At 45.3% G+C, this 27679-nt stretch overlaps 1 protein-coding gene across 1 annotated transcript; it reads left to right on the plus strand.

Moving 5' to 3' along the window:
• Nucleotides 1–4664: 4664 nt before the first annotated feature.
• Nucleotides 4665–17273, plus strand: LOC127586260 (E3 ubiquitin-protein ligase TRIM63-like). Its single transcript, XM_052044065.1, has 4 exons — nt 4665–4814; nt 10813–10974; nt 12983–13153; nt 16632–17273. The coding sequence occupies exons 1-4, from the start codon at nt 4665–4667 to the stop codon at nt 17271–17273; spliced, it is 1125 nt and encodes a 374-aa protein (XP_051900025.1).
• The last annotated feature ends 10406 nt before the right edge of the window (nt 17274–27679 follow it).

Here is a 27679-nt window from a genome sequence, read left to right on the forward strand (position 1 = left end):
GGAGTAGATCATTTAGCCTCTTGTGATCCTTCCATCATTCATTAGGATCATGCCTGATCTTTAACCTCAGGGACACTTAATAAGCTAAGACTTCTTTATTAGTCACATGTACATCGAAATACACAGTGAAATGTATCTTTGCGTAGAGTGTTCTGGGGGCAGCCCGCAAGTGTCACCACACTTCCAGCACCAACATAGCATGCCTACAACTTCCTAACCCGTACATCTTTGGAATGTGGAGGAAACCGGAGCACCCAGAGGAAACCCACGCAGACACACGGGGAGAACGTACAAAATCCTTACAGACAGTGGCCGGAATTGACCCTGGGTCACTGGTGCTGTAATAGCGTTACACTAGCTGCTACACTACTGTGCCTGCCCCTACCTATATACCTTGATTTCATTAATATCTAATAATCTATTGGCATCCATCTTAAATATACACAATGACTGAGACTCTACAGCCCATCTGGGTAGAGAATTTCTAAGATGTACTTTCCTCTGGGTGAAGAAATGCTTTCTCTTTCTCCTGAGTGTCTGACCCCTTATTTCCAGAGTGTGACCCCTGATTCTAGACAAGTAGCTAAGTGAAGTATTATCCTTGTGTCTACCCTCTCAAGCCCCATGAGAATTTCTATGTTTCAATGAAATCATCTCTCATTCTCCTAAATTCCAGAGAGTATGGGCCCACTTCACTGAATCTCACTTCATGGGACAACTCCCCACTGTAGGAATCAATCCAGTGATCCTTTGTTATGGACACTCTATCACATGTATATCCTTCCTCAAGTAGGGAGACAAGATCTGTACACAACATTTCAGATGTAATCTCACCAAAACCCTATATAATTACATTAAGACATCTGTACTCTTGCACACAAATCCTCTTGCAATAGATGCCAGCATAGTGTTTGCCTTCTCAATTTCCTGCTATACTTGTGGGTTAATTTCCAGTGATCTCTGCAGAAGGACGCCAGTCTATCACCATTTTAAAAATTGCTCCACTTCTTTGTTTGTTTCCGCCAAAATGGATGATCTCACATTTTTCCACATTATATTCCACCTCTCATATTCTCACCAAGTCACCTTGTCTGTATACCCCTGAAACCTCTCTACATCCTCCTCACAACTCGCACTGCTCCCAAATTATCATCTGCTGCCTTGGATATAATACACTTTGTCCCCTCATCCAAGTTACTGATGACCAATCCTTGCAGCACCCCAAGAGTGACTGTCTCCCAGCCAGAAAATGATTCACTTATTCCAACTCTTTTTTCTGACCATAAACCAATCCTCAATCTACATAACACCAGTACCTTATTCTCTAATTTTGTTTAAAACCTTGTGTGTGGCACCTTATCAAAGGCCATCTGAAAATCCAAATGCACCACATCCACTGGCTGGCTCTCCATCTATTCTGCTGGTTACAATCTCAAAGCAACTCTTCATAGATTTGTCAAACTAGATTCCCTTTCATAAACAAAAAAATGAAAATCAATAAAACTGCAAAAGTTGTGAATCTGAATTTCTCAAACTTGTGTTGTACTTCATTGTAACAGAAGCATTATGTGCTTATCACCAGACCTTTACCCCATTTTGTCTCAGAGATATTCACTTTGTTCTACCCATCCCGGTCCCACCTTCTCTATCACTGAAAACTAACTTGGTTTTTCTCTTTCCCAGTTCACTGGACCTGAAACGTTAACTCTTTCTCTTTCCACAGATGTTGCCTGACCTGCTGTGTGCTTCCAGCATTCTCTGTGATATTCCCTTTCATAAATCCTTGTTGACTCTGCACAATCCCATTATTATTTTCTAAGTTCTCCCCCTTACTATTTCCTTTCTAACAGATTCAAGCATCTTTCCTGTTGACCTCAGACTATCTGGTCTGTGGTTCCCCAATTTTGTCTCGGTCTCCTTTCTTAAATAGTACAGTCACATCTTCCAATGGAATGCATCTTCCAGTGCATCTGTTATAACTAGCGCCACCTCTTTCAAAACCTTGGGGTGCCAGTCATCAGCTCCTGAGACCCCATCAGCTTTCAGTCCCATTAATTGCTCACCAGCATCTTCTCAAGGGCTGTTAGGGATGGGAAATAAATGCTAGCCTTACCAGCAAAGCCCAGGTCCCGGGAGAAATGAATGTTTGGGCAAGTCACTGATATCAGTCAGAGAGCCTGGGGTCGTCCAATGTATAACCTTGAGTACTAAGTGAAATGTCCACCTCACTGACATCAGTATTCTCGCCAAAGCCAATATCACCCACTGTGGGAAAACCCTAATCACTGCAGTTTAGCAACACTATGACCATATTGCTCACCTTGGACTAAAATAGACTTTGTTTCTTCTTATTCTAATTGTGTTCTTTCTTGTAAAAATTGTGCATGATTTATGTTTAATTTATATTTTGGTTGTGAATGCCACTTATCTGATGCTATGTGCCTGTGATGCTGCTGCAAGTGAGTTTTTCATTGCACCTGTGAATACATGTATTTGTGCATATGGCAATAAACTCGACTTTGAGACTTTGAGAGGACACCTGCAGATGCCCCCAACTCTCAAGCCTCATGTTCTCAACTCAATCGCAGCAGAGAATCTGTGACGGCAAAGGGAAAGATTCCAAAGGCAGACTGAAGTCTGTATCTACATGAGGCGCAGTCTCAAGAAGGTAACAACCATCATCAAAGATCCCTACCATCCGGGCCATGCCATCTTCTCACAGCTACCATCGGGCAGGAGGTGCAGAAGTCTGAGGTCCCACACCACCAGGTTCAAGAACAGCTACTTCCCTTCAACCATTCAGTTCTTGAACTAACCGACACAACCCATTCACTACAGTTTAGCAACACTATGAACACTTTGATCATTTTGCACTAAAATGGACTCTTTTTTTGTTTTAATTGTGTCCTTTCTTGTAAAAATTATATTTATGTTTATGTGTTTCTTGTGAATGCTGCTTATCTGACACTATTTGTCTGTGATGCTGCTGTAAGTAGGATTTTCATTGCACCTGTGCACACGTGTACTTGTGCATATGACAATAAACTTGACTTTGACTTTGAACAAACAGACATGAACATCATGAACTAGGAGGGGAAGGTCATTGATTTGTGAGACTGATGCCGTTATCTCCACCAAGCAGAAGACCACTTCAACAAGGAGAGGCTTAACTTGACACTGAAAAATAGATCGTAGAAGGAAAGAAAACACAGAGCCAACAGCTCTCCACATGGAAACAGCTGTAACTTGTGAGTTAGGATCAAATTACAGAGTCACCTCTGGAACTATGTGTGGGCTGAGGATGGGATCATCTTCAAATCAAGTGATCCCTGACACATCGCCATAACCTTTGCCTCAGATTCAGCCCCAGTTATTCCCACAATCTCACCACCCTGAGTGAGGAAGTCATTGGAGGATTTATTAGTTACAATTTGAGAGACAAAGATTTAGGGCTTGTCTTAGGGCATGTGAAGGGAGAGGCTTACTGACCTTAGTGACCTCCTCCATTGTCTAAAAGCTAAAAATATTTTTAAAATATGTGATATTCATTAATAAAGCCAATTGGGAAATTGTTTATCAAATGAGTGGTGACAAGCTGGACCTCATTTCTAAGGGAATCTGGAGAGGTGCAACAGAGAGACAGGGTGTGACTTAGAATCAGAGGAAGCTGTGTGCAATCTGAACAGCAATGTAGATATGACCTGCTGGGCAAGTCCAGCAGCCTTGCATTTCACTACACTTTATGCTTCTTTCTTTGTGTAAGTACTTTCTTACTGCTGCCATTAACCCATTGATTGGAAGACTCATACAACTTATCCCCTATGGCAACCCTGACCTTACCAGCATCTATCCCGTCGTCATAAGTCTCTTGAATGAACCTCATACGAAAAAGATGAATTCTTGATCACTCAATCTACCTCGTCATAGCCCTTGCATCTTATTTGTCTAACTAAACTGCACTTTCTGTAACTGTAACACTATATTCTATGTTCTGTTTTTTTTTATTTTGTACTATCTCAACGTACTTATGTATGGAATTATCTGTCTGGATAGCATGCTAACAAAAGTTTTTCACTGTATTTTGGTACATGTGACAATAATAAACCAATTACCAATTACCCTGTCACAGAGATTCCCTTTGTCCTGTCCATCCCTCCCACCCCTATCTTCTTTGCAACCTGAAAGTGACTAGTTTGTCTCTCTTTCCCAGTTCTGACAGAGTCTTAAACCTTTAATGCTAACTCTGTTCCTCCTTCCACAGAGTCTGCCTGACTTGATGAGTGTTTCTAGCATTTTCTGCTTTTATTTCAGATTTCCGGCATCTGCAGTTTGTTTTTTGATTTTCAGCAACATGGACCAATGAGGCCAATGGCCCATGTCACCTACATGATATGTAAGTTGTCGTTTTTGTTCTAAATCTTAGTGTTGGATTATGAGTTCTACAATCTAAAATTGTAACGACCATATTGATTGGCTTTTGTGACATCACCATCTGAACCACATGGAACATGCATTGTGGTGTCATCTCCTTACCAACAGCGAGTTTGGGGACTTTGGTCAAATTGTTTTCTTTTATTTTGTGACAGAACCCTCACCAACACAGCAGGGTTCTGAAGGATCCCAGGACAATGCCTTTCTCCACTGGTGTCTGAGGGGCTGCTGCAATGGATGTTCCTCATGAAGCACTGGCCAAGGAGCTGTCGTGTCCGGTGTGTCTGGAGCTGTTCACCCCTCCTGTGCTGGAGCTACCATGTGGTCACAACTACTGCAAGCAATGCATTGAGGCGACACTCTTCTCTCAGAACTGCACCCACGTAAACGGTCATTTCTACTGTCCCATGTGCAGAAAAGTAGGAGAAGAAACGTTATACTTAGATCACAGTTAGGGTCATTGATAGCACACCTGCCTCTGAATTTGAAGGGCGTGCGTTCAATCCTGCTTGGAAGCAAAATTGTAGGCTGTCTCTAACATGGGAATGCTGCTCTATTAACATGTGGTGATGTTAGAGAGGGGCCTTGCCTGCTCTCTTGAGAGTGAACTTAATAATTTTACTTTTAAGACAGGGGGCTTAACCCTTGAGTTCTGTCCAATAGTGATCCTTCAGGTCAGCAAGTTACCTGGTCATTTTCACACTGCTGTTTATGGGAGCTTGCTGTGTACAAATTGGCTGCAGCATATCCTCTCAGACAACTCTGTGACCGCACTTGATAAGTATTTCATTGACTGTAAACTGCTAAGGGAAAAGGTGCAAGGCATGTAGGTCCTTCTTGGGATTTGTTCTGGTTTTTAAACCAAAATTTGGCAAAAAAAATGATATGTTATTTGCAGAATGCGTAAGTGGGCTGGACTGTGGTATGAGGAGAGACTGGGTCAATGAGGCCCATATTAATTAGAGTGAAAAGGGGTCTCACTGAAATATATAACATTTCTGACAAGCTGGATGCAGGGAGGATGTTTCCTCTGGCTGGGGGAAATCTAGAACCATATATATCTAGAAGATTGGATTGGTTTATTATTGTCACATGTACTGAGATACAGTGAAAAGCTTTTGTCTTGCATGCCATCCAGACAGATCATGCCAAATGTAATTACATCAAGGTAGTAAAAAGGAAAACAGAATGCAGAATGTAGTGCTACAGTTACAGAGAAAGTGCAGGGCAGGCAGACAATAAGGTGCAAGGGCCTTATTGGGAGATCAAGAGTTGATCTTTTAGTGTATGAGAGATCCGTTCAAGAGTCTGATAACAGTGGGATAGAAGCTGCCCTTGAGTTTGGTGGTGTGTGTTCTCAAGCCTTTGTATCTTCTGCCTGACGGGAGGAGGGAGAAGAGAGAATGACTGGGGTGGGAGGGGCCCTTGATTAATTTGGCTGCTTTCCCAAGTCAATGGACAGGAGGCTAGTTTGTGTGATGGACTTGTCTGCATTCACAACTCTCTTCAATTTCTTTCAAAAGCTTTTGTTTTGCGTGCCATCCAGACAGATCATGCCAAACATAAGTACATCGAGGTAGTAAAAAGGAAAACAGAATGCAGCATATAGTATTGCAGTTACAGAGAAAGTGCAGAGCAGGCAGACAAATAAGGTGCAAGGACCATGACGAGGTAGATTGGGAGATCAAGAGTTCAAGAGTTTCTTCTTTGATCTATAGGAATGACTTGGACTTGGGCATGGCAAGGTTAATAGACGGCACAGCAATGCAACAAATATCTGGGGGTGAGTAGCAATGGGGTTCGGAGAAGCATGGACTAACTGGTGAGACATGAAGAAAGTGCTTAATGTAGAAAAGAACAGTGCTGTATTTGAAAGGCAAAAGATAATATAAATTATTGGAGTATTGGAGTGCTAAAGCTGTTAATAAAGCATATGCGATACTTGGATTTATTAGCGGAGGACAAAACATTGAAGCTTTGCTAACCTATTATACATCATTGGCTGGACTGACACTGGAGAATTAGTCAGATACCAACTGAAGGAAGGACTTGACAGGCTGCAGAGGAGATTTATTGGAATGGTACCAGGAATGTGGGACCTCAGTTACCTGAACAGACGAGAGTTGTTCTCTTGAAGCAGAAAAGGTTGAGGGGGGATTTAATAGGATGGGTGTAACATTCTGAGTGCTTTGGAGGAATAGAAGGGAAGGTGGGGAAACAATTACACTGGCAGGAGGGTTAGTAACCAGAGGACACACAAATTTAAAATAATTGGCAATAAAACAGGCGGCAAGTGTGATTTTGTGCAACGTGTTGTTATGATCTAGAATGTATTGACTGAAAGAGCACTGGAAGCAGATTAAGTGGTACATTTAAAAATGTATTGATTGGACAGATACTTAGGAGAAAAACAATGGAAACAAGGCAGGAAACTGGGATAATTGGATAGCTTTGTCAGAGAGCAGCCCCATCAAAGCAATTTCCCTGCAATGGATAATGGTGCTGCTGTTGAACGATTGAACGGAAGACTCATATAATGTTGTACCTTGCAGAGCCACGGGTCACTCCAAAGGACCTTACAGACAATTAAGTATTTTTTGAAGTGAGGTCAATGTTGCAAAGCAGGAAACATGCCAGCAGGCTCCGCAAGGAGAACTGGGACAAAGGTAATTCGAAATCCCCCAGCTCTTCCTCAATTGGTGCCACAGGGGCCTAGACATTCTCTGGAGAGGAAAGACAGGTTCTTGGTTTACGCAGCACCTACAACACTGCTGCACTGCCTCAGTCCTGCACTCAAAGCTTGGGGCTCTAAACTACAACATCCTGAATCAGTGGCAAAAGGATCCCCCGTGTGGATACACCTTTGGACTTGTCTGTCTAGGTTTTGTCAGTGCTGACATACTTCAGGAGTGACTACAGTGTTGTACAAGGAGAGATTGGTGCTGTGTGAAGACAGAATGGGCCAAAAAGGCCTGTATTCATTAATAAAACAAGAAGAGATCTTATACAAATTTATGACTGGCTGGATACAAGGAGAATGTTTCTCTTGGATGGGGGATCTAGGTTCATGGGTCACAGATTCAGGATAAGGCATTTAGAGTCACAGAGCCATACAACACAGAAACAGGCCCTTCAACCCACCATGTCTGGCCATGCCATGACAGCACAGACAGCAACACATGATCTAATAGCTATGTTGGCAATGTGGGTGCAGGGTGACCAGGACTGGCTGTTCAATATTCCAGGTTTTTCGATGTTCCAAAAGACCAGGCCATAAGTGAAACAGGCGGGGTGGTGTTGTTAATCATGGAAGGTATCAGAACAGTGTTGAGTCATGATATAGAGACAGTGGACAGTAATATGAATCATTTTGGGTTGAAATCATGAATAGCAGTGGAAAGAAAACATAGGTGAGAGTAGTCCGACCTCTCAAGAGGGTGAAGCATAAATGGGGAAATAGTTGAGGCATGTTTGATGATAAATGAAAGTGCCATGGGAGATTTTAATCTACATATTGATTGTACAAACCAAACTGGCAAGGGCATCAAAGAAGAAGAATTGTGAGGTGCATCAGGGATTGTTTCTTACCGAATCGACACAGGAAAAGACTATTTTAGGATTTGGTCACGAGTAATGAGGACCCATTAACAAGAGATCTCGTAGTAAAAGATCCCCTAGGAGGTAGTGACAATAATATGATAGAATTCCAGATGCAGTTTGAGGGTGAACACCACAGCACCAAAGCCACTGTCTTCAACTTAAATAAGAGCAATTACAATGGTATGGAGATAGAGTTATCTAAGGTGGACTGGGAAAATAAAGAAAGAGACCGGTCATTACTGTGGCAGATACTCAAATAGCTGGTCCACAACACTCAATAGGACTTCATCCCAATTAGAAAGGGGGATTCCATGACAACAATCCGTGGTTAACAAAGGAGAGCCAGGAGAATGTTAAATTGAAAAAGACAGCAAACTAAGTGGAAAGGACTGGTGGTGGACCAGAGGACTGGGAAGATTTTAGGATCCAGCAACAAAAGACCAAAAAGCTCATAAGAAGAGAGAAAACTGATTTTGAGAGAAAACTTGCAATTAGCATCAAAACAAACAGTCAGAGTGTCCATGTAAATAGGAAGAAGGCAGCTCAGGTACATGTGGGACATCTAGAGAATGAGGCCATTGAATTAATAACAGGAAACAAAGAAACGGCAGATATGTTAAATTAATTTTTTGCACCAGTCTTGTAAAAATCTCAATCATAAGGGATAAAGTATTAGAGAAATTCGCAGGATAGAGGCGGACAAATCACCATGACCCGATGACCTGGACCCAAGGATTTTAAAGGAAGAGGCTGCAGAGACAGTGGACCCATTGGTTGAAATTTTTCAAAACTCACTAAATCCTGGAGGGCACCAGAAGATTGGAAGACACACAACATCTCTCCCTTCTTCAAAAATAGAGAAAGGCAGACTGTGGGAAAATAAAGACCAGTTAGTTTAGCGTTTATTGTTGCGAGAGTCAATCATCAAAGGGGAAATAACAAACCTTCTCGGAAACACAAGAGATTCTGCAGATGCTGGAATCTGGAGCAATACACAAAAAGTGCTGGAGGAACTCAGCAGGTCAGGCAGCATTTATGGAGGGAAACAAACAGTCGCTGTTTCGGGCCGAGACCCTTCATCAGGACAGGAAAGGAAGAGGACAGAAGCCAGAATAAGAAGATGGGGGGAGGGGGAGGAGCACACGCAGGCGGGTGAGAGGTGAGTCCAGGTGAGAGGGGGAAGGTAGGTGGGTGAGGGAGGGGGAGAAGATGTAATAAGCTGAGAGGTGATACATAGATGAGGCAAAGGGCTGAAGAAGAAGGAATCTGGTAGGAGAGGGCAGTGGACCACGGAATAAAGGATGGGGGGGGGAGGGGAGGAGAGGAGATGGGCAGGTCATCAAGGTGTGGGAAGGGAGCCACAAGAATAAGGGAAGATAAAGGAGCGGATGGGGGAAAGAAAAGGAAGGGGAGGGGTTGCCAGAAGTTAGAGAAATCGATGTTGAGGCCATTAGGCTGGAGACTCCCAAGGCGGAATATGAGGTGCATAGGAAAGCTGAATATAGTCAAACCTAGTCAGTGTGGCTTTATGAGTGGTAAATCACTGACCTGAAGTGTTAACTGTTTCTCTTTCCACAGAGGCCACCGGACCTGCTGAGTGTTGCCAGTATTTACTGTTTTTACTTTAAATGATCAGTCTCACCTTGTCCAGGGGATGTCAGTCTGAGGTTCCCTCTTCCTGGAACTAGCCATTATACAAATGCACCTGTGGGCATTCTAACCCTAATAGTAAATGTCAACGGCCGCTTTCAAAGAATGACAGTGGCTGTGAAAATCCTCACAGGAGTCCATTGCCAATATTAATAATAAGTAACTGTTTAAAAGGCTTTATGTCCATCGCGCTATGTTACAAATTTAAAATAAAGTTTTTTTTCAAGAGAAATAAAATGAAAATACACTTATTTCTTGCAGGGTTTTCTGACCCTGATGAGAAACTAGAAATTTATAAATAATTCCCCATCAACAGACAAACTGATTAGGGCATGTACCTGGAGAAATTGGCTCATAATAAGCTCTCAGTTTGCTCACTTAGACCAGGGAACCCTGCGGTGACAGGCCAGGTTGTGAAGAGCTCACCTTAGTAGCAGGTTGTACATTGCCTACCACTTGGTGCCATTGTCCAGCATGATGTCATCAGGAAAAGCACGAGGCACTTAAAAGTCTTAAAACTCTGAGGAAGAAAAGCAACATTTGCATTTCTACTGCACATTCACATCACGATAAAAGCAGTATCCAACCACTTAAACAATTTCCAAGGGTAATTAAGAAATACAACAACAGCCAAACGGCACACAGTAAGCTCCTACATTGAGCAATTGATAACAACTAGATAATTTGCTTAAATTGAGGGATATCTGAGTTCAAGGGCAAACATGTTGTCTTATACCAAATGGCAGTAGAGAAGCACAGTTAGTAGTGCTGCTGCCTTACAGCACCAGCAACCCAGGTTCGATCCTGACCTCGGGTACCGTCTGTGTGGAGTTTGCACGTTCTCCCAGTGACTGCATGGGTTTCCCCCGGGTGCTCCAGTTTCCTCCCACATCTCAAAGATGTGCAGGCTGGTAGATTAATTGACCGCTGTAAATTAACCCTAGTGTGTGGGTGAGTGGTGGAATCTAGTGTGGAGTTGATGGGAATATGGGGAGAATAAGATGGGTCAGGGTGGGATTGGGGTAAATGGGTGGTCGATGGTCGACACGGTCTAGGTGGGCCGAAGGGCCTGTTTCCTTGCTGTGACCCTGGCCTAACAGGTTTCTTTTGTTAAAAAACCTCCCTCCCCAGCTCACCTACCTTCGAGGAAGGGGCATCGCCATTCTAAAGCGAAATATTTTCGCTGAAAACGTGCTGGAGAAATTCAAGCAGGAGCTGAAAATGATGTGCAGCAAGGAGCAGAGGCAACAGACCCAAACGTGTGAGAAGCACGAAGAGGAACTTGTGAATCTGGTGAGACTTGAGGACTCCACGAATGGAGCAGGGCTCTTCATGGGTTGTGCTCACAGTAATAAAAGCAGGTGACAGATTTGGGGGAGACTCTGGAGGTTTACTCCCTTGGAGGATGAGGGTGGGTTTTGAGCCAACTGAAAAGGGGGGAAAGGAGTGGGGTCTGGTTATTCTATTCAGCGTTCGACCATCCCGGGGGGTAGCAACATCCTCCGCTCAGCAGCTTACTCTGAATTAGGGTGAAACTATAAATCCCTCCCCTCCGGGAATAATCCATGGTGCCTGCCCCACAGCAGTGATAACCAGAAGGTTAGCACCACACACTTCACAACTCCCACCAACTCCCTATCATAAGACATTGGTGAAGCCGCATTTGGAATATTGTGTTCAGTTTTAGTCACTCTGCTATAGCAAGGACGTCATTAAGCTGGAAAGCATGCAGAGGAGATTCACGAGGATGTTGCTGGGACTCGAGGGACTGAGTTATGGAGAGAGGTTGAGCAGATTGGGAATGATTTCAATGGAGCGTAGGAGAATGAGGGGTGATCTTATAGAGGTGTATAAAATCATGAGGGGCATAGATAGGGTGAGTGCGCACAATCTTTTTCTCAGGGTTGGAGGGTCAAGAACTGGGGGGCATCAGTTTAAGGTGAGAGGGGAGAGATTTAATAGGAACCTGAGGGGCAACTTTTTCACTCAGAGGGCGGTCAGTACATGGAATGAACTGCCAGAGGAAGTGGTTGAGGCAGGTACGTTAACAACATTTAAAAGGAGAGGTTTAGAGGGATATGGGCCAAATGCAGGCAAATGGGACTAACTTAGATGGGAATCTTGGTCGGCATGGACCAGTTGGGCTGAAGGGCCCACTTCCATGCTGTATGTCTCTATGACTCTATATAACTACCACTAAACCTCTCCCTCACAACATCACTCCCCTATAACAACTTTGTAATCTATTGGAAGAGGAGGAAAAAGCAGAATAAACAAAGCCCAAAAAGTTGCACCTGAAAATCCTACTTCCTCAGCCCTGGAGATCAAGTTCAAGTTTATTGCCATAGGGGAACATGCCCAGGGTATAAACGGCATAAAAATTAGCCTTTAGCAGCAGCAGCACAGTACAATACCAACATGACAAACATAAGTTAACATAAACTTAAATTAACATAAAGCGGTATGAGTGGCTCAAATCCCATCCCCATTAGATTAGTGGAACAACATGGATGTGATGGGCTGAAGGGCCAGTTTCTGTGGTGTATGACTCCATGAGATCAAAATAGCCTACCATTGTAACACAGCTGCCTGTATCTGTCCTGACTTTCTGTCCATTACGTTATGATACCAATTTAAGAGAATTATTTCCTGCTGGATATTCTGACGCAGGGAGAGACTGCGGATAATGGCACAGCTAGAAGAGCTGCTGTCTCACAGCTCGAGCGACCTGAGTCTAATCCCAGCCTCTGGTGCTGTCTGTGCGGAGTTTACCTGTTTGCCCTGTGACCATGTGGCTTTCCCCTGGGTGCTCCAGTTTCCTCTCACATCCCACTGATGTACCTGTAGCTTAATCAGCCATTGTCAATCACCACTTAATACAGGTAGGTGGCAAAAGAATCAAATGGTGATCACGTGAGAAAGAATAAGTTGCAGACTGTAGTTATTTCTTTTGCATCTATGTTCCTCCTTCTCTCTCTCTCTCTCTCAACCCCTTCTTCCCCCCCCCCCCCCCCCCCCCCGTCCCCTCCAACCCTGCCTTTCTCCTCTCTCTTGCACACACAAAGGCTGCCAAAGCACACCAGGGTGCCTCGGTCTATAGTTTTTACTCCCTCCCTGTGGGTGTGTCCCAGCCCCTGCCTACTAGGTGGGTGAGTTCAGTTAATCTGCTAACCACTGACATCATGCAAGATTCCTGCTGGGTTGAAGGCCTGTGTAGGTGTACTAGGAGTGAGATATCCCACGCTGTGTTTGGCAGGACTGCAGTTCTCAATCCTTACCCCACACTGTGCTGCTTTCATAGATGTGCCTACAGGATGACGTGCCCATCTGCAGCATTTGCAAGCTATTTGGAGACCACCAATGTCACGACGTCGCTAAACTGTCAGACGTTTATCAGGAGAGGAAGAAACGTTTCACTGAAGATATGGAGTCACTGCACATTAGGAACGAGAGCATTTCTGGAACCATCCAGGTACTGGGACACGGTTAGGGTAGGTAAGAAACTTTTCACCAGAGGAGAGGTGTCTGAAATCAGAGGGCATAAGTTTAAGCTAAAGGGGTAGGATGGTTAGTGGGGGATCTGAGGAAGATTTTTTTTCTCACACGGGGGTGTTGGGGATCTGGAACGCACTGGCTGAGAGGGTGAAGGAAGCAGGTACCCTCACAGTGTTGAAGGAGTATGTAGACAATCGCTTAAATTGTCAAAGCATATAAGGCTATGGAACAAAGACTAGAAAATGGGATTAGTACGCGATGGTCGCCATGTACGATGGGCTGAAGGGCCTGTTTCTGTGCTGTGTGACTCCATAACACTATGGTGCCTGCGAAAGAACAAAGGGTTTTCCATTTGGCCTAGTCTGGTTCTCTGCCCCTTCACCCTTGTGTGAACCTGTTTAGGTCTGGTTACTCTCCAGGTATACCCTGGAATCTCAAGGAATCAAAAGCACACGTGCTTTCCAGTGGCTGCGAGGTGAAGGAACATCATGGGCATTGACAGGTCTGGCAAGCAAGGCCAGGACACCCGAGCTAGGAGGTCACATTGAAACCCCTTCCCCACCCCAACCTTACAACTGGAGTTGACGACCCCTAACCAGTTAAAACCCACCAACAGCTGAAGCTTCCACCTATTATTCGCCATTTTTGCTAAAGGATGTTATCCTTTACCCACTGACAGTCACTGCTAACTCTCCAGCACTCATTCCCCCTCTAAACCCCTCTCCTTGGGAGAAGCCCAGTCTGAGGATGTGCCAGATTCAAAATCTGGTGCCTGGGGACCACAGCAGGATAATGCGTCGAGTTTTGTTCTCCCGACTTAAGGGGGACATATTTACATAGGACAGCATTCTGAGGAGGTTCAGTAGATTTATTGGAAATGAAAAAAGCAAATCTGAAATAAAAATAGAAGATACTGGAAACACTCAGCAAGTCAGGCAGCATCTGTGGAGAGAGAAGCAGAGTTCCTAGAAAATGTGAAAATGATAGAAACATAGAAACATAGAAAACCTACAGCACACTTCAGGCCCTTCTGCCGAACATGTCCCTACCCTAGAAATTACTAGGCTTACCCATAGCCCTCTATTTTTCTCATCTCCATGTACCTATCCAACAGTCTTTTAAAAGACCCTATCGTATCCGCCTTCACCACCGTTGCCAGCAGCCCATTCCACACACTCACCACTCTCTGAGTAAAAAACCTACCCCTGACACCTCCTCTATACCTACTCCACAGCACCTTATGTCCTCTTGTGGCCACCATTTCAGCCCTGGGGAAAAGCGTCTGACTATCTACCCGATCAATACCTCTCATCATCTTATACACCTCTATCAGGTCCCCCCCATCCTCCGTGGCTCCAAGGAGAAAAGGCTGAGTTCCCTCAACCTGCTTTCAAAAGGCATGCTCTGCAATCCAGGCAGCATCCTTGTAAATCTCCTCTGCACCCTTTCTATGGCTTCCACAAACTTCCTGTAGTGAGGCGACCAGAACTGAGCACAATACTCCGTGGGGTCTGACCAGGTCCTATATAGCTGCAACAATACCTCCCGGCTCCTAAATTCAATTCCACGATTGATGAAGGACAATACACCATATGCCTTCTTAACCACAGAGTCAACCTGCACAGCTGCTTTGAGCGTCCTATGGACTCGGACCCCAAGATCCCTCTGATCCTCCACACTGCCAAGAGTCCTACCATTAATACTATATTCTGCCATCATATTTGACCTACCAAAATGAACCACTTCACACTTATCTGGGTTGAACTGCATCTGCCAGTTCTCAGCCCAACTTTGCATCCTATCTATGTCCCGCTGTAACCTCTGACAGCCCTCTAAACCATCCACAACATATCCAACCTTTGTGTCATCTGCAAACTTACCAACCCGTCCCTCCCCTTCCTCATCCAGGTCGTTTATAAAAATCACAAAGAGTAAGGTTCCCAGAACAGATCCCTGAGGTACACCACTGGTCACTGACCTCCATGCAGAATACGACCCTTCAACAACCACCCTTTGCCTTCTGTGAGCCAGCCAGTTCTGGATCCACATTGCAATGTCCCCTTGGATCCCATGCCTCCTTACTTTCTCAATAAGCCTTGCATGGGGTACCTTATCAACTGCCTTGCTGAAATCCATATACACTGCATCTACTGCTCTCCCTTCATCGATGTGTTTAGTCACATCCTCAAAAAATTTAATCAGGCTCGTAAGGCAGGACCTGCCCTTGACAAAGCCATGCTGACTATTCCTAATCATATTATACCTCTCCAAATGTTGATAAATCCTGTCTCTCAGGATCTTCTCCATCAGCTTACCAACCACTGAGGTAAGACTCACTGGTCTACAATTTCCTGGGCAATCTCTACTCCCTTTCTTGAATAAGGGAACAACATCCGCAACCCTCCAATCTTCTGGAACCTCTCCCGTCTCCACTGATGTTGCAAAGATCATCGTCAGAGGCTCCACAATCTCCTCCCTTGCCTCCCACAGCAGCCTGGGGTACATCCCATCTGGTCCCACCAACTTATCCAACTTGATGCTTTCCAAAAGTTCCAGCACCTCCTCTTTCCTGATATCTACATGCTCAAGCTTTTCAGCCTGCTGCAAGTCCTCACTACAATCCCCCAGATCTTTTTCCGTAGTGAATACTGATGTAAGGTATTCATTAAGACCTCCACTATTTCTTCCGGATCCATAAACACTTTCCCACTGCTGCACTTGATAGGCCCTATTCTTTAACATCTTATCCTCTTGCTCTTCACATACTTGTAGAATGATAAAACAAGTTAGTTTCAAATTAACTCATTTGGCCTCAGTGGTTTTTGTTTCCCTCTGCTCTTCAATATTCCCTTTGTCTTAACTATCCCTCCCCACCAACTCACAGCTCCCATATCCCGTATATCCCGTATCCCAGTAATATCTGTCCTGGTGCAATGATGAGTAGTGGAGGGGCACTGTAGAGAACCAACTGAGAGCCTTGGTGGGCTTCCCAATGAGTTCCACACGAAACATCAAACCCCCATACCAGGCCCCACAGATCTCACTCCAGCCCTACCCCAGATTCCACGTCGAGCACTAGGCCCCACACCAGGTCCCATACTACTAGGCCTCAGTATGGCAATGATGGATCAGCCCAGATCTTACGCTGAAGTATCTGGGGAGGGAGGTTTGATCAATGGCACAATGGGCAAGATGGGTGGCACTCTCATCATCCTGAATTAGTTGATGAGACTGCCACCCATCGAGTCATGGCATGCAAACTAAATGAGGTTGATTTTACACCGTGCTGGCAGACACCAATGCAGAAAGCTGGGCTGTCCTCCCAACATTCTGTACTGGGTACGACCTCCACTGCAGCTGATCAGAGAGACCTTTGCCTCCCTACGTACCAAGGCGGCCGATCATCAGCCAGGAGCAGGTGGTCTTTAACTGCTCCTCCCTCCCTGTCCCAACAGGAAATTGAGAAGCATATAAACGACACCGTGTCCTCCTGCAAGGATGTGAAGGCGATGATTGATGCGGTGGGGGCAAGTCTGATGATGCAGCTGAAGTCCAAGATCGACGCCCTGCAGATGGAGGTAGACAGCGAGAGGGTCCAGAGGATCGAGAAGCTGCAGGAGATCTTAGCTGACCTGCACGGGCCCACACAGCTCTACCTGCAGATGAAACAACTGCTGGACTCCCACCTGAACGCTGCGCACTTCCTCAGGCAGGACAAGCCGCTGCGGGCCGAAGCAGACAGACTCGCTCAGGAGGTCCTGCCCCAGATCCCGAAGGAAGGCAGCATTTCTGTGGCGCGCTACTTCAAGGAGCTGGTCAAAGGCATCGACATGAAAGACTTCAGCTCCCCGGGAATGAACAAGGCACTGCTGAAGAGCAGGGGGGAGGTAGGTGCCTGGGTGTCCGCCTGCTCCACCCTAAACATCCCTCCGGCCAATGATCTGGACCAGGTCATTCACAAAATTATGTGCAACCTGGGATTTAAAGGCAGTGGAACAGATGAGTGTGAATTCTTTTTATCAACTTCAAGTGCATCCCACTGCATCAACACACCCCAGGAGATGGAAGAGTTGCCAGTGGAGAGGACGGACTTATAAACAAATTACTCACAATCTATAGTATGCATATCTTTTATTACTAATAAATATCATATGTATTATTCCAGAGATTGCAAATTCTTTATACTATATGTTTTCGCACCTTCTTCCTCCACCATTAGTTTGGGGTGTGCTTCAAGCCTTGTCCACTGTTTGTCCTTTTGCCATTCAATCTTGCCTTCTACCCTAGCTCAGACCTCTCCCGTGTCCTTTCCTTCCACCCCTCTCTCGGCACCTTCGAACTTGTTTTATTTCTATTTCTACTTCCGGTTCTGGTGAAAGGTCCTCGGTCTGAAACCTTAATGTAAACTTGATGGGAATCTGCGGAGAATAGGTTACAGGGGAAAGTAGTGTGGGAAATGGGTTGGTTTTGAGCAATTCAATTGCAATTCAGAAACTATTCCTATCAATTTCCCAAAAATTGTAAAGATCTTTAATTTTGGCAGAGGAGTGTGGAAAGAAAAACTTTTCTGGAATTTTAAACTTTCTGACAATTGTATGAAGACAAAGAGAGCGGTGAACAGCAGTGAGGTCCTTTTAGATAAAGTATCAGGTTAGGCAACGATGGATTAAAGGACATGGGTGATGTGGGGTCACACACCACGGAAACAGGCTCTTCGGCCCATCGAGTCCACCTGACCATCGACCACCCTTTTACACTAATCCTACACTGATCCCATCTTATTCTCCCCACATTCCCATCAATTCCCTCCAGATTCTACCACTCACCTACACACTAGGGACAATCTACAGTGGACAATTAACTTACCAACCCACACATCTTTGGGATGTGGGAAGAAACCAGAGCACCTGGAAGAAACCCACATGGTCACAGGGAGAACGTGCAAACTCCACACAGACAACACCAGAGGTCAGGATTGAACCCAGGTCACTGGAGCTGTGAGACAGCAGCTCTAACCACTTGCATCAAAATGATGTATGGAAGATACTGGAGGAGCCTTTGGAGATGAACAGAGAAAACAAGACAATGGTAATTGGTTTATTATTGTCACTTGTACAGAGATACAGTGAACAGCTTTTGTTTGTGTGTCATCCAGACAGATCATTCCTTACATAAGTACATCGAGGTAGGACAATAGGAAAAACAGAACGCAGAATATAGTGTTGCAGTTACAGAGAAAGTGCAGTGCCTGTAGACAAATCAGATGCAAGGGCTATGACAGGTAGATTGACAGATGAGGAGTTCATCTTTAGCATATAAGATATCTGTTCAGGAGCCTTATAACAGCAGGATAGAAGCTGTAATTTTGACCAAGATGAGGCCGGAGCATAGTGACTCTGTGAGATGGCTTTACGAGACAATGAGGCACATATGGAAGTGAGAGTCTGTACTGACTTTAGCAAACTCCTTGTGGCAAAGATGGGCTTTGGGGTGAGGGATGGTCTTCTTATTCTAAAGATCTAGATTCCACAAGCTAAAGGAACAAAACCAATAACAAAATATTCCAGATGCCGTAAATCTGAAATTAAAACAGAAAATGCTGAAAACACCCAGCTGGTCAGCCAGCATCTGTGGAGAGAGAAACAGCTAAAGTTTCAGGTCAAGAACCTTATTTCAGTTTGATGAACTTTCAGTAGTTCCATCACTTTTATTGGGTTCAGGTTCAGCAGTACTGAGAGAGTTGGTGAAAATTGCACCTTCGATTTGTTTTGTATCAAATTAAGACTTCTGTCATCAAATAAAATCTGCTGTGTTGATTCTCTATCACTGTTACTATTAACAAGCTTTAGCTGCAGCTTATAACTTAAGATACATTCTCTGCTCATATTTATTCTTCAGCTATCCAAAGGCTACAAAAAGATAGCAAAGACTGTGTCAATCTACAACGCAAATTGTAAGGGGACTTCTGTTCAATCATTATTCCCTCCCTTCGAAGATAAAATGAGTGACAACATTTTCATTATTTTTGTAAACACTTCAACAATAACTTGCACCTTTAACATGCCAAAGCACTTCATCAGAAGTTCTGAGGAAGGGTCCCAGACCTGAAACGTTAACTCAGAGACTGCAGATGCTGAAATCTGGAGCAAAAAAAACAAGCAGCTGGAAGATCTCAACAGGTCGGGCAGCATCTGTAGAGTGAAGTGACAGTCGACATTTTGGTCAAAGACCCTTTTTCTGTCCAGGTGAAGGGTCTTGACCTGAAACCCTGACTGTACAATTCCCTCTACTGATTCTACCTGACACACAGAGTCCTCCAGCATTTTTTTTTGGTCCAAAACACTGTTTCTCTTTCCACAGACGATCCACTGAGTGTTCCCAGCGTTTTCTATTTTACTTCAGATTTCTATCATCTGCAGCTTTTTTTAATTGTATGCCAAAACTCTTTACAGAGACGCTACCAACGTTTGACCTTGAGGCGTGATAGTGGATATTAGAACATGCGACCAAAAGCTTGGTCAAAGAGGTAATTTTTAAGGAATGTCTTAAACGGGGAGAAAGAGGTAGAGAGTTGGAAAGGTTTAGGGAACTCTGGAGCTCAGGTCCCTGGAAGGTGAAAGCAAAGCCACCAGTGGGAGAGCAACGCAGAAAACACTGGAGGAGCTCAGCGGGTCGGGCAGCATCTATGGAGGGAAACGGACAGTCGACGTTACGGGTCGAGACCCTTCATCTGGACTGAAAGATTTAAGGCTAGTATAAAGGGGTGGAGCAAGAGCTGGCAGGTGATAGGTGGATCCAGGTGAGGGGTGGATTGTTGTAGGCAGATGGGAGAGGGAGAGTGGGAATGGCACCAGAAGCTGGGAGGTGATGGGTGGAGGTGACAAAAGGCTGAAGATGATGGAATCTGATAGGAGATGAAGGTGGAGCCTGGAATAAAGGGAGGAAGGTGAGGAAGACGGAGGGGAGAAGCAGATGAGGAAAACCAGTGAGAGGACCGTGTGGGTGATGGAGAGGGTGGAGGAAGGGAAAGAGACAGGTAGATCAGGAGGGGAGAGAGAAGTGACAGAGGGGGAGAGTTACCAGAAGCTGGAGAATGCGGTGTTCATGCGGCCGGTTTGTCGGCTGCCCAGACGGGATATGAGGCACTGTTCCTCAGACGGAAGGAAGTACGGCTGATGGCGGTAGCAGGTAAAGGGAGGGGCACAGCCCCAGAGGGAACTGAAGAGAGAAGGTGAGAATAATAAAAGGAAGGAACGATGTTGGGAACAAGGAGGACAGGAGCAATTGGTAATTGGTTTATTATTGTCTCGTGTACCGAGATGCAGTGAAAAGCTTTTGTTTTCATCCCATCCAGACAGATCAGTCCAATCGTAAGTACAGAGGCACAAGAGATTCTGCAGATGCTGGAATCTGCAGCAATATACAAAAAGTGCTGGAGGAGCTCAGCGGGTCAGGCAGCATCTATGGGGGGAAATAAACAGTCGACGTTTCGGGCCGAGACCCTTCATCAGGACTAGAAAGGAAGAGGGCAGAAGCCAGAATAAGAAGCTGGGGGGGGGGGAAGGGGGAGGAGTGCACACAGGCAGGTGAGAGGTGAATTCAGGTGATAGGCGAGTCTAGGTGAGAGGGGGAAGGTAGGTGGGTGGGGGAGGGAGAGAAGATGTAATAAACTGAGAGGTGATACATAGATGAGGCAAAGGGCTGAAGAAGAAGGAATCCGGTAGGAGAGGGCAGTGGACCATGGAATAAAGGATGGGGGGGGAGAGGAGGGGAGGAGAGGAGATGGGCAGGTCATCAAGGCGGGGGAAGGGAGCCACAAGAATAAGGGAAGACAAAGGAGCGGATGGGGGAAAGAAAAGGAAGGGGAGGGGTTGCCAGAAGTTAGAGAAATCGATGTTGAGGCCAACAGGTTAGAGACTCCCAAGGCGGAATTTGAGGTGTTGTTCCTCCAACCTGCGTCTGGCCTCAAGGTGGCAGTAGAGGAGGCAGTGGATAGACATGTCGGTATGGGGGTGGGATGTGGAGTTGAAGGGGGTGGCCACCGGGAGGTCTTGGCTGTTGCGGTGGACAGAGAGAAGGTGCTTGACAAAGCGGTCACCCAATTTGCGTCAGGTCTCAGCGATGTACAGGAGGCCCCACCGGGAGCACCGGGTGCAATAAATGACACCCTCAGACTAACTAAGTACATCGGGGTAATACAAAAGGAAGAAAAACAGAATGCAATGTTACAATTACAGAGAAAGTGCAGTGCAGGGAGACAAATCAAGTGCAAGGGCCATGACAAGGTCAATTGAGAGATCAAGAGTCCATCTTTAGCATATAAGAGGTCCATTCAAGAGTCTGATAACAACGAGATAGAAGCTGCCCTTGAGCCTGGTGGTACATGTTCTCAACCTTTTGTATGTTCTGCCCGATGGGAGAGGGGAGGAAAAAGAATAACTGGGTCATTGATTATGTTGGCAATGGGAAATGTAAACAGATTCCATGGAGGGGAGGCTGGTTTCTGTGATGGACTAGGCTGCGTTCACAACTCTCTTCAATTTCTTGCGGTTTTGGGCAATTTTCTAAATGATTTTATGAATTTAATAGGCACAAGTTTAAGCAAAATTGGCTGCTCTGAAAATAATAAATCACTCACACAGAAGCTGTGAAAACCTCTAAGCATCTCAGAGGCTCCTCTTAAAGTGATTGGTGCTGCAAGGGAGGTGAGAGATTGCAGGAACCAGGATATCTCAATCATCCTGAATCATTTTATCTTTTGCAGTTTGAAATATATTTTACATGAAGTCAGAACCAGCAATTTCCTCGCTGATTAATTTCCTCACTAGCTGGTCTATACCAACTGGCCTGTTATGAATGGTTTAAAAAAGCTCATAGCCTGAAGCCTTTGAATACTTTGATGCATACATTTACCACCTATTATGCAACATTTAAAAAAATTTTTTTATTACGCAACTATTTGCAAATGGGGCATACAAACCGAAAGGCACTAGTAGGCAGCAACTGCCCTCAGGGAAGAGGAGCTCAGTGCATAAATACTTCATGGTGAGAGAGAATAGAATTAAAATAGGATTAAAAGTTAAATAATAACAGCTTTGGTCAGCTTTTGTCTTTTATCTTTTGATTTCTCAAGCATCCATGTATTTCATCATCCTTATTGGCTACTTTGCATTGTGATTACCAATCACAATGTACCAGAAATAACCAATCATATTCAACAGAGGACAATTTGACCGAAAGGTAATTGGCAAAACAACCAGAGTGAACTGGGATTTTATTTAATGCTTTGATCTGGGATGATCTGCTTGAAAGGGAGTGGAAGTAAATTCAATAGTAAATTTGAGATGGGAATGGGAGATAAACTGGAAGATGGACATGTTTGCAGAGCCATGAGGAATGGAACTAATTGGATGGATCTATCAAAGGGCTAGCACGTGTGATGGGCCAAGTGGCCTCCTTTATATTGTATAGTTCTATAATTCTATGACTAGAATGGTGTCGATCTCTGCCCTTCTGATATCTGACCACGATCTTACACTTTAGAGTTCATCTCCTAATCCTCCCCACCTTGGAACATCAGTACTCACCTGCTATAGGTCATCGGAACCTATGTGGTCATGTGGGTCATTTCATTTTCAATTCCTGCAAGTATCTTCTACCTTTTCCCCATTTCCAGAATCACATTGGGATGTCTTCCTCCATTACAAGTGCTAACTACCTACTACTGGTTGTTGAGGATGTGCATAGCATTGCTAGCTCTGCTTGGGCACATTCTTGAAGGTTTATCAAAGAATCTCCTCCTCTATATGCCCCTTCAAACTCTCACGTTGGCCCAACCATTTCCCTGAGACAACTGGAAAGAAAAGCCAGTCTCTGTTAATTAATTTGGTGATTATTGGCTACCAACAAAAAAGGCTTTTTTTTTGTTGTCTCTGGAACCTCTCTAACAAATGAAGGGAATTGGGGAAAAAATAAAAGTACATTTTTTTTAATGCAATCTTTTTCCTTCTTAACATATTATAAGGGGCGTTTGTTGGCTCTGGGCCTGTACTCAAATGGAGTTTAGAAGGATGAGGTGGGGACCTCATTGAAACCTACCAGATACTGAAAGGCCTGAATAGAGTGGACTTGGAGAGAATGTTCCCATCAGTGGGAGAGTCGAGGATCTAAGGGCACAGCCTCAGAATAAAGGGATGTCCCTTTAGAACTCAGATGAGGAGGAATTTCTTCAGCCAGAGGGTGGGGAATCTGTGGAATTCATTGCCACAGAGGGTGGTGGAGGCCAAGTCATCGGGTGTATTTAAGGCAGAGACTGAGAAGTTCTTGGTTGGTTAAGGGGGTTAAGGGTTACGGGGAGAAGGTGGGAGAGTGGGGTTGAGAAAAAAAATCAACCATGATTTAACAGTGGAGCAGACTCAGCGGGCCAAATGGCCTAATTCTGCTCCTATACCTTATGGTCTTTTGTGGTGCTACAGAGTCATACAGCATGGCAACAGGCCCTTTGGCCCACTGAGTCTCTGCTGACCATTAACCACCCATTCACATGAATCTCACACTAGTCCATTTATTCTCCCCCCATTCCCATCAACTCCACCCCAGATTTTATCACTCGCCTACACACTAGGGGCAATGTACAGTGGCCAATTAACCTACCAACTCTGTACGTGTTTAGAATGTGGGAGGAAATCAGAGGACCCAGGGGAAACCCACGCGGTCACAGGGAGAACATGAAAACACTTCACGGGCAACATCTGTGGTCAGGATTGAACCTGGGACACTGGAGCTGTGGGGCTGCAGCTCAAGGTAGCTGCACCACAATCCTGCAGAGCGTTCCTTAATTTATTGCATATTTAATTTGGGCAGTCCACAGGGTTGTCAACTTTTTAAGTGATGCCTTTTGACCTCCAAAGATCTGTTTCCATCAAGATAAAGAGATGCAAGTAAGGACGATTATGTTCAATTATATTTGTGTGCTTGACTTGTTTCCTGATTCATTCTTTGAGCATCTCAGGTAAGACAGGACAATTTATGAAGAAAATCCCCTGCCAACATTCTAATTTCCCAACATCTGTTGCATGCGTAAATTCAGGAAAAGCTAATGAGTAATACTTGCCAGAATATCCAACTGTTAAAAAACACAGGAAGCCATTTAATGGTCAACAAATTCTTCCTGTGTAATTCAAATATCATCTAGATATGTCAATAGAGTCCTTAATCCCCAGAACTAAATTACAAATGAACCACATTCTGACATCCCCTTGTAGAACATAATTAACAAACGTCCCTCAAGATCGCACTCTTGTTGGCAAGATTTTATTTCCATTTCAATGGCTCAAGAACAAAATCCACTGCAGTACCAAGGTAATGCTGAACTGTCGGGGAAGGGAGCACAGCACCTCATTTTCTGTCTTGGAACCTTGCAGCCTAACGGCATGAACATTGAATTCTCCCACTTTAGGTAATTCCCACCCCCCCCATCCCCCACCCCTTCCCCCCCCCCCCCCACACCCCCACCATGTTTCTCCTCTTCTTCCCTTTCCTAGCCCCTTTTATCTCCTTCTCTTTCCTTACCTTTGACCCATCCCCCAGTGGATCTGCTCTCCCCTCCCCCACACCAGCCTATCTCTTACCTGCATCTACCTATCACCACCCTGTGCCCACCCCACCTCCCCTCTTTTGTCCACCTATCACTGCTCTGATTTTCCCTCCTGTATACTGGGCCTCCCCTTTTCCGATCTTCAGTCCTGAAGAAGGGTCGTTGACCGCCTACTTTTCTCCACGGATGCTGCCTGGCCTGCTGAGTTCCTCCAGCATCGTCGTCTTTTTCATCTAGACTCCAGCATCTGCAGTCCTTTGTTTCTCAGGTACAACTCCTCCCCAGGTTACAAACACCCGACTTATGTACAGCCCGTACATACGAACAAACGTTTGGGAGACCGGTGGGATGGATTTGCCGGCTGCTGCAAGGCTGCAGGGATCTTCTGCCATGTGGGAACTCAGCTTGTGGCAATATCTGAATGGTTGAGTTAAACACCCTGGTTTAACTACGTGTTGGCCTATGTTCCTAGTTACATATATTGCCACGTGGTCACATTTCTGACTTACGAAGAGTTCGGGTTACGAGCAATTCTTAGGAACAGAACCCTGTTGTAACCTGGGGAGTAAGTCCTCAACATACAGTAGGCATTACCATACATCACCAATAGCGTGTCCTGGTCAAATCACATTACCAATAGCCTGTCCTGGTCAAAGCACATCACCAAAAACCTGTCCTGGTCAAATCACACCCCCAATAGCCTGTCCTGGTCAAATCACGTCACCAATAGCCTGTCCTGGTCAAATCACGTCACCAATAGCCTGTCCTGGTCAAATCACATTACCAATAGCCTGTCCTGGTCAAATCACATCACCAAAAACCCGTCCTGGTCAAATCACATCCCCAATAGCCTGTCCTGGTCAAATCACGTCACCTATAGCCTGTCCTGGTCAAATCACGTCACCAATACCCTGTCCTGGTCAAATCACATCACCAATAGCCTGTCCTGGTCAAATCACATCACCAATAGCCTGTCCTGGTCAAATCACGTCACCGATAGCCTGTCCTGGTCAAATCACATCACCAATAGCCTGTCCTGGTCAAATCACGTAGATGCCACGACCAAGAAAGCTCACCAGCGCCTCTGCTTCCTCAGGAGGCTAAAGAAATTTGGCATGTCCCCTTTGACACTCACCTACTTTTATCGATGCACCATAGAAAGCATCCTATCCGGATGCATCACAATACCAATACCAAATCCATAGCCCATCAGCAGCGTCCTGGGATCAATACTAACCTGAAGCTGAAGTTCACCAGATGCAAGAACATTATAGCCAGTAGAGCCCCTGCTTCACAGTGCCAGCAGCACGGGATCAATCTCTCTGTGTGAAGTTTGCACGCTCTCCCTGTGACCGCTTGGGTTTCCTCTGGGTGCTCCGGTTCCCTCCCACATCCCAAAGGCACGCAGGTTGGTGAGTTAATTGGCTGCTTTAAAGTGCCAATAATGTGGGTGAGTGGTAGAATCTGCAGGAAGTCGAAGGGAATGTGGGGAGAATAAAATGGGATTAGTGTAGGATTAGTGTAAACTGGTGCTTTGTGGCGGGGACTGATAGGCCTGTTTCTGTGCTACATGGCACCGTGACTCACTATGATTCGAAGAGCTGTGTATCCCGTGACGAATGATTCATCTATGACACTCCAAAGCCTCTCCACGATATACAAGGCTAGATTAGGAGTGAGATGGAACACTCTGCACTTGCTGGGTGATTGCCACTCAAGTACTTAACACCATCCAGGACAAGGATTCACATTTGATTGGTAGCTCATCCATCCCCCCCCCCCTTCCCCCCCACAAACAATCCAGTATATCCATCACCTACTCCTGCAGTTACTCACTCGGCATTCTCTGAAAAGCCTAGCAAACCACTGACGTCCACCACCAGGAAGGGCAAGGGCAGCTGGTGCATGGGACCACCACTACCTACAGGCTCCCCTCTAAAAACATGGCAGTTAATCAGCATTCCTTCATTGTTTCTGAGCCTCATCCCTACTCACAATAATGGGGGTCCTTACGGCGATTCAATAACTCTCCACCACCTTGTTTATTGGGAAAGCACAACAAAATCAAGCATCTAGGACCTTATAAGTAGAGGCAGGGAGTACAAGAGCAAGGAAGCTTCAGCCTGACCTGCTGAGTTCCTCCAGCATTTTGTGTGTGGCTCCATATTCCAGCATCTGCAGTCTCTTGTGTCTCCAAGTCTTGATATTTATTTATTAGTCACATGTACATCGAAACATGGAGTGAAATACGTCTTTTTGCGTTACTGAAAATGTTCTGGGGGCAGCCCGCAAGTGTCGCCACGTTTCCAGCGCCAACACAGCACGCCCACTACTTCCTAACCCGTACATCTTTTGGAATGTAGGAGGAAACCGGAGAACCCAGAGGAAACCCACACAGACACACGGGAAGAACGTACAAACTCCTTACAGACAGTGGCCGGAATCGAACTCAGGTTGCTAGCACTGTAATGGCGTTACGCTAACCAACCATTGGATCAGCCACAGCTGGAGAATTGTCTCCAGTTTCAGGTGCCACACTTAAGGGAAAAACTGAAGGCTTTGGAGAGGGGACAGAAGAGACTGCAGGGACGAGGGAATTTAGTTCTGTGGATAGATTGGAGAAGCTGAGATTGTTCTGCTTGGAACAGAGAAAGTTGCGAGGGGATCTATCATATAAGATCTCTTTATTAGTCACATGTACATCGAAACACACAGTGAAATGCACCTTTTGTGCAGAGTGTTCTGGGGGCAGCCCGCAAGTGTTGCCACGCTCCCGGCACCAACGTGCATGCCCACAACTTCCTAACCCGTACGCCGTTGGAGTGTTTGAGGAAACCGGAGCACCCAGAGGAAACCCACGCAGACACAGGGAGAACTTACAACCTCCTTACAGACAGCGGCAGGAAT

This window comes from Pristis pectinata, chromosome 35 (assembly GCF_009764475.1).
Source record: "Pristis pectinata isolate sPriPec2 chromosome 35, sPriPec2.1.pri, whole genome shotgun sequence".
NCBI classification, from domain to species: Eukaryota; Metazoa; Chordata; class Chondrichthyes; order Rhinopristiformes; family Pristidae; genus Pristis; species Pristis pectinata.

Excerpts from the sequence above, each read along its gene's own strand:
- LOC127586260 (XM_052044065.1), top strand. The coding sequence starts at position 4,665 with ATGGATGTTCCTCATGAAGCACTGGCCAAGGAGCTGTCGTGTCCGGTG. Across the intron at positions 4,815-10,812 it reads TCTCTCAGAACTGCACCCAC|CTCACCTACCTTCGAGGAAG; the intron begins GTAAACGGTCAT and ends CTCCCTCCCCAG. Across the intron at positions 10,975-12,982 it reads AAGAGGAACTTGTGAATCTG|ATGTGCCTACAGGATGACGT; the intron begins GTGAGACTTGAG and ends CTGCTTTCATAG.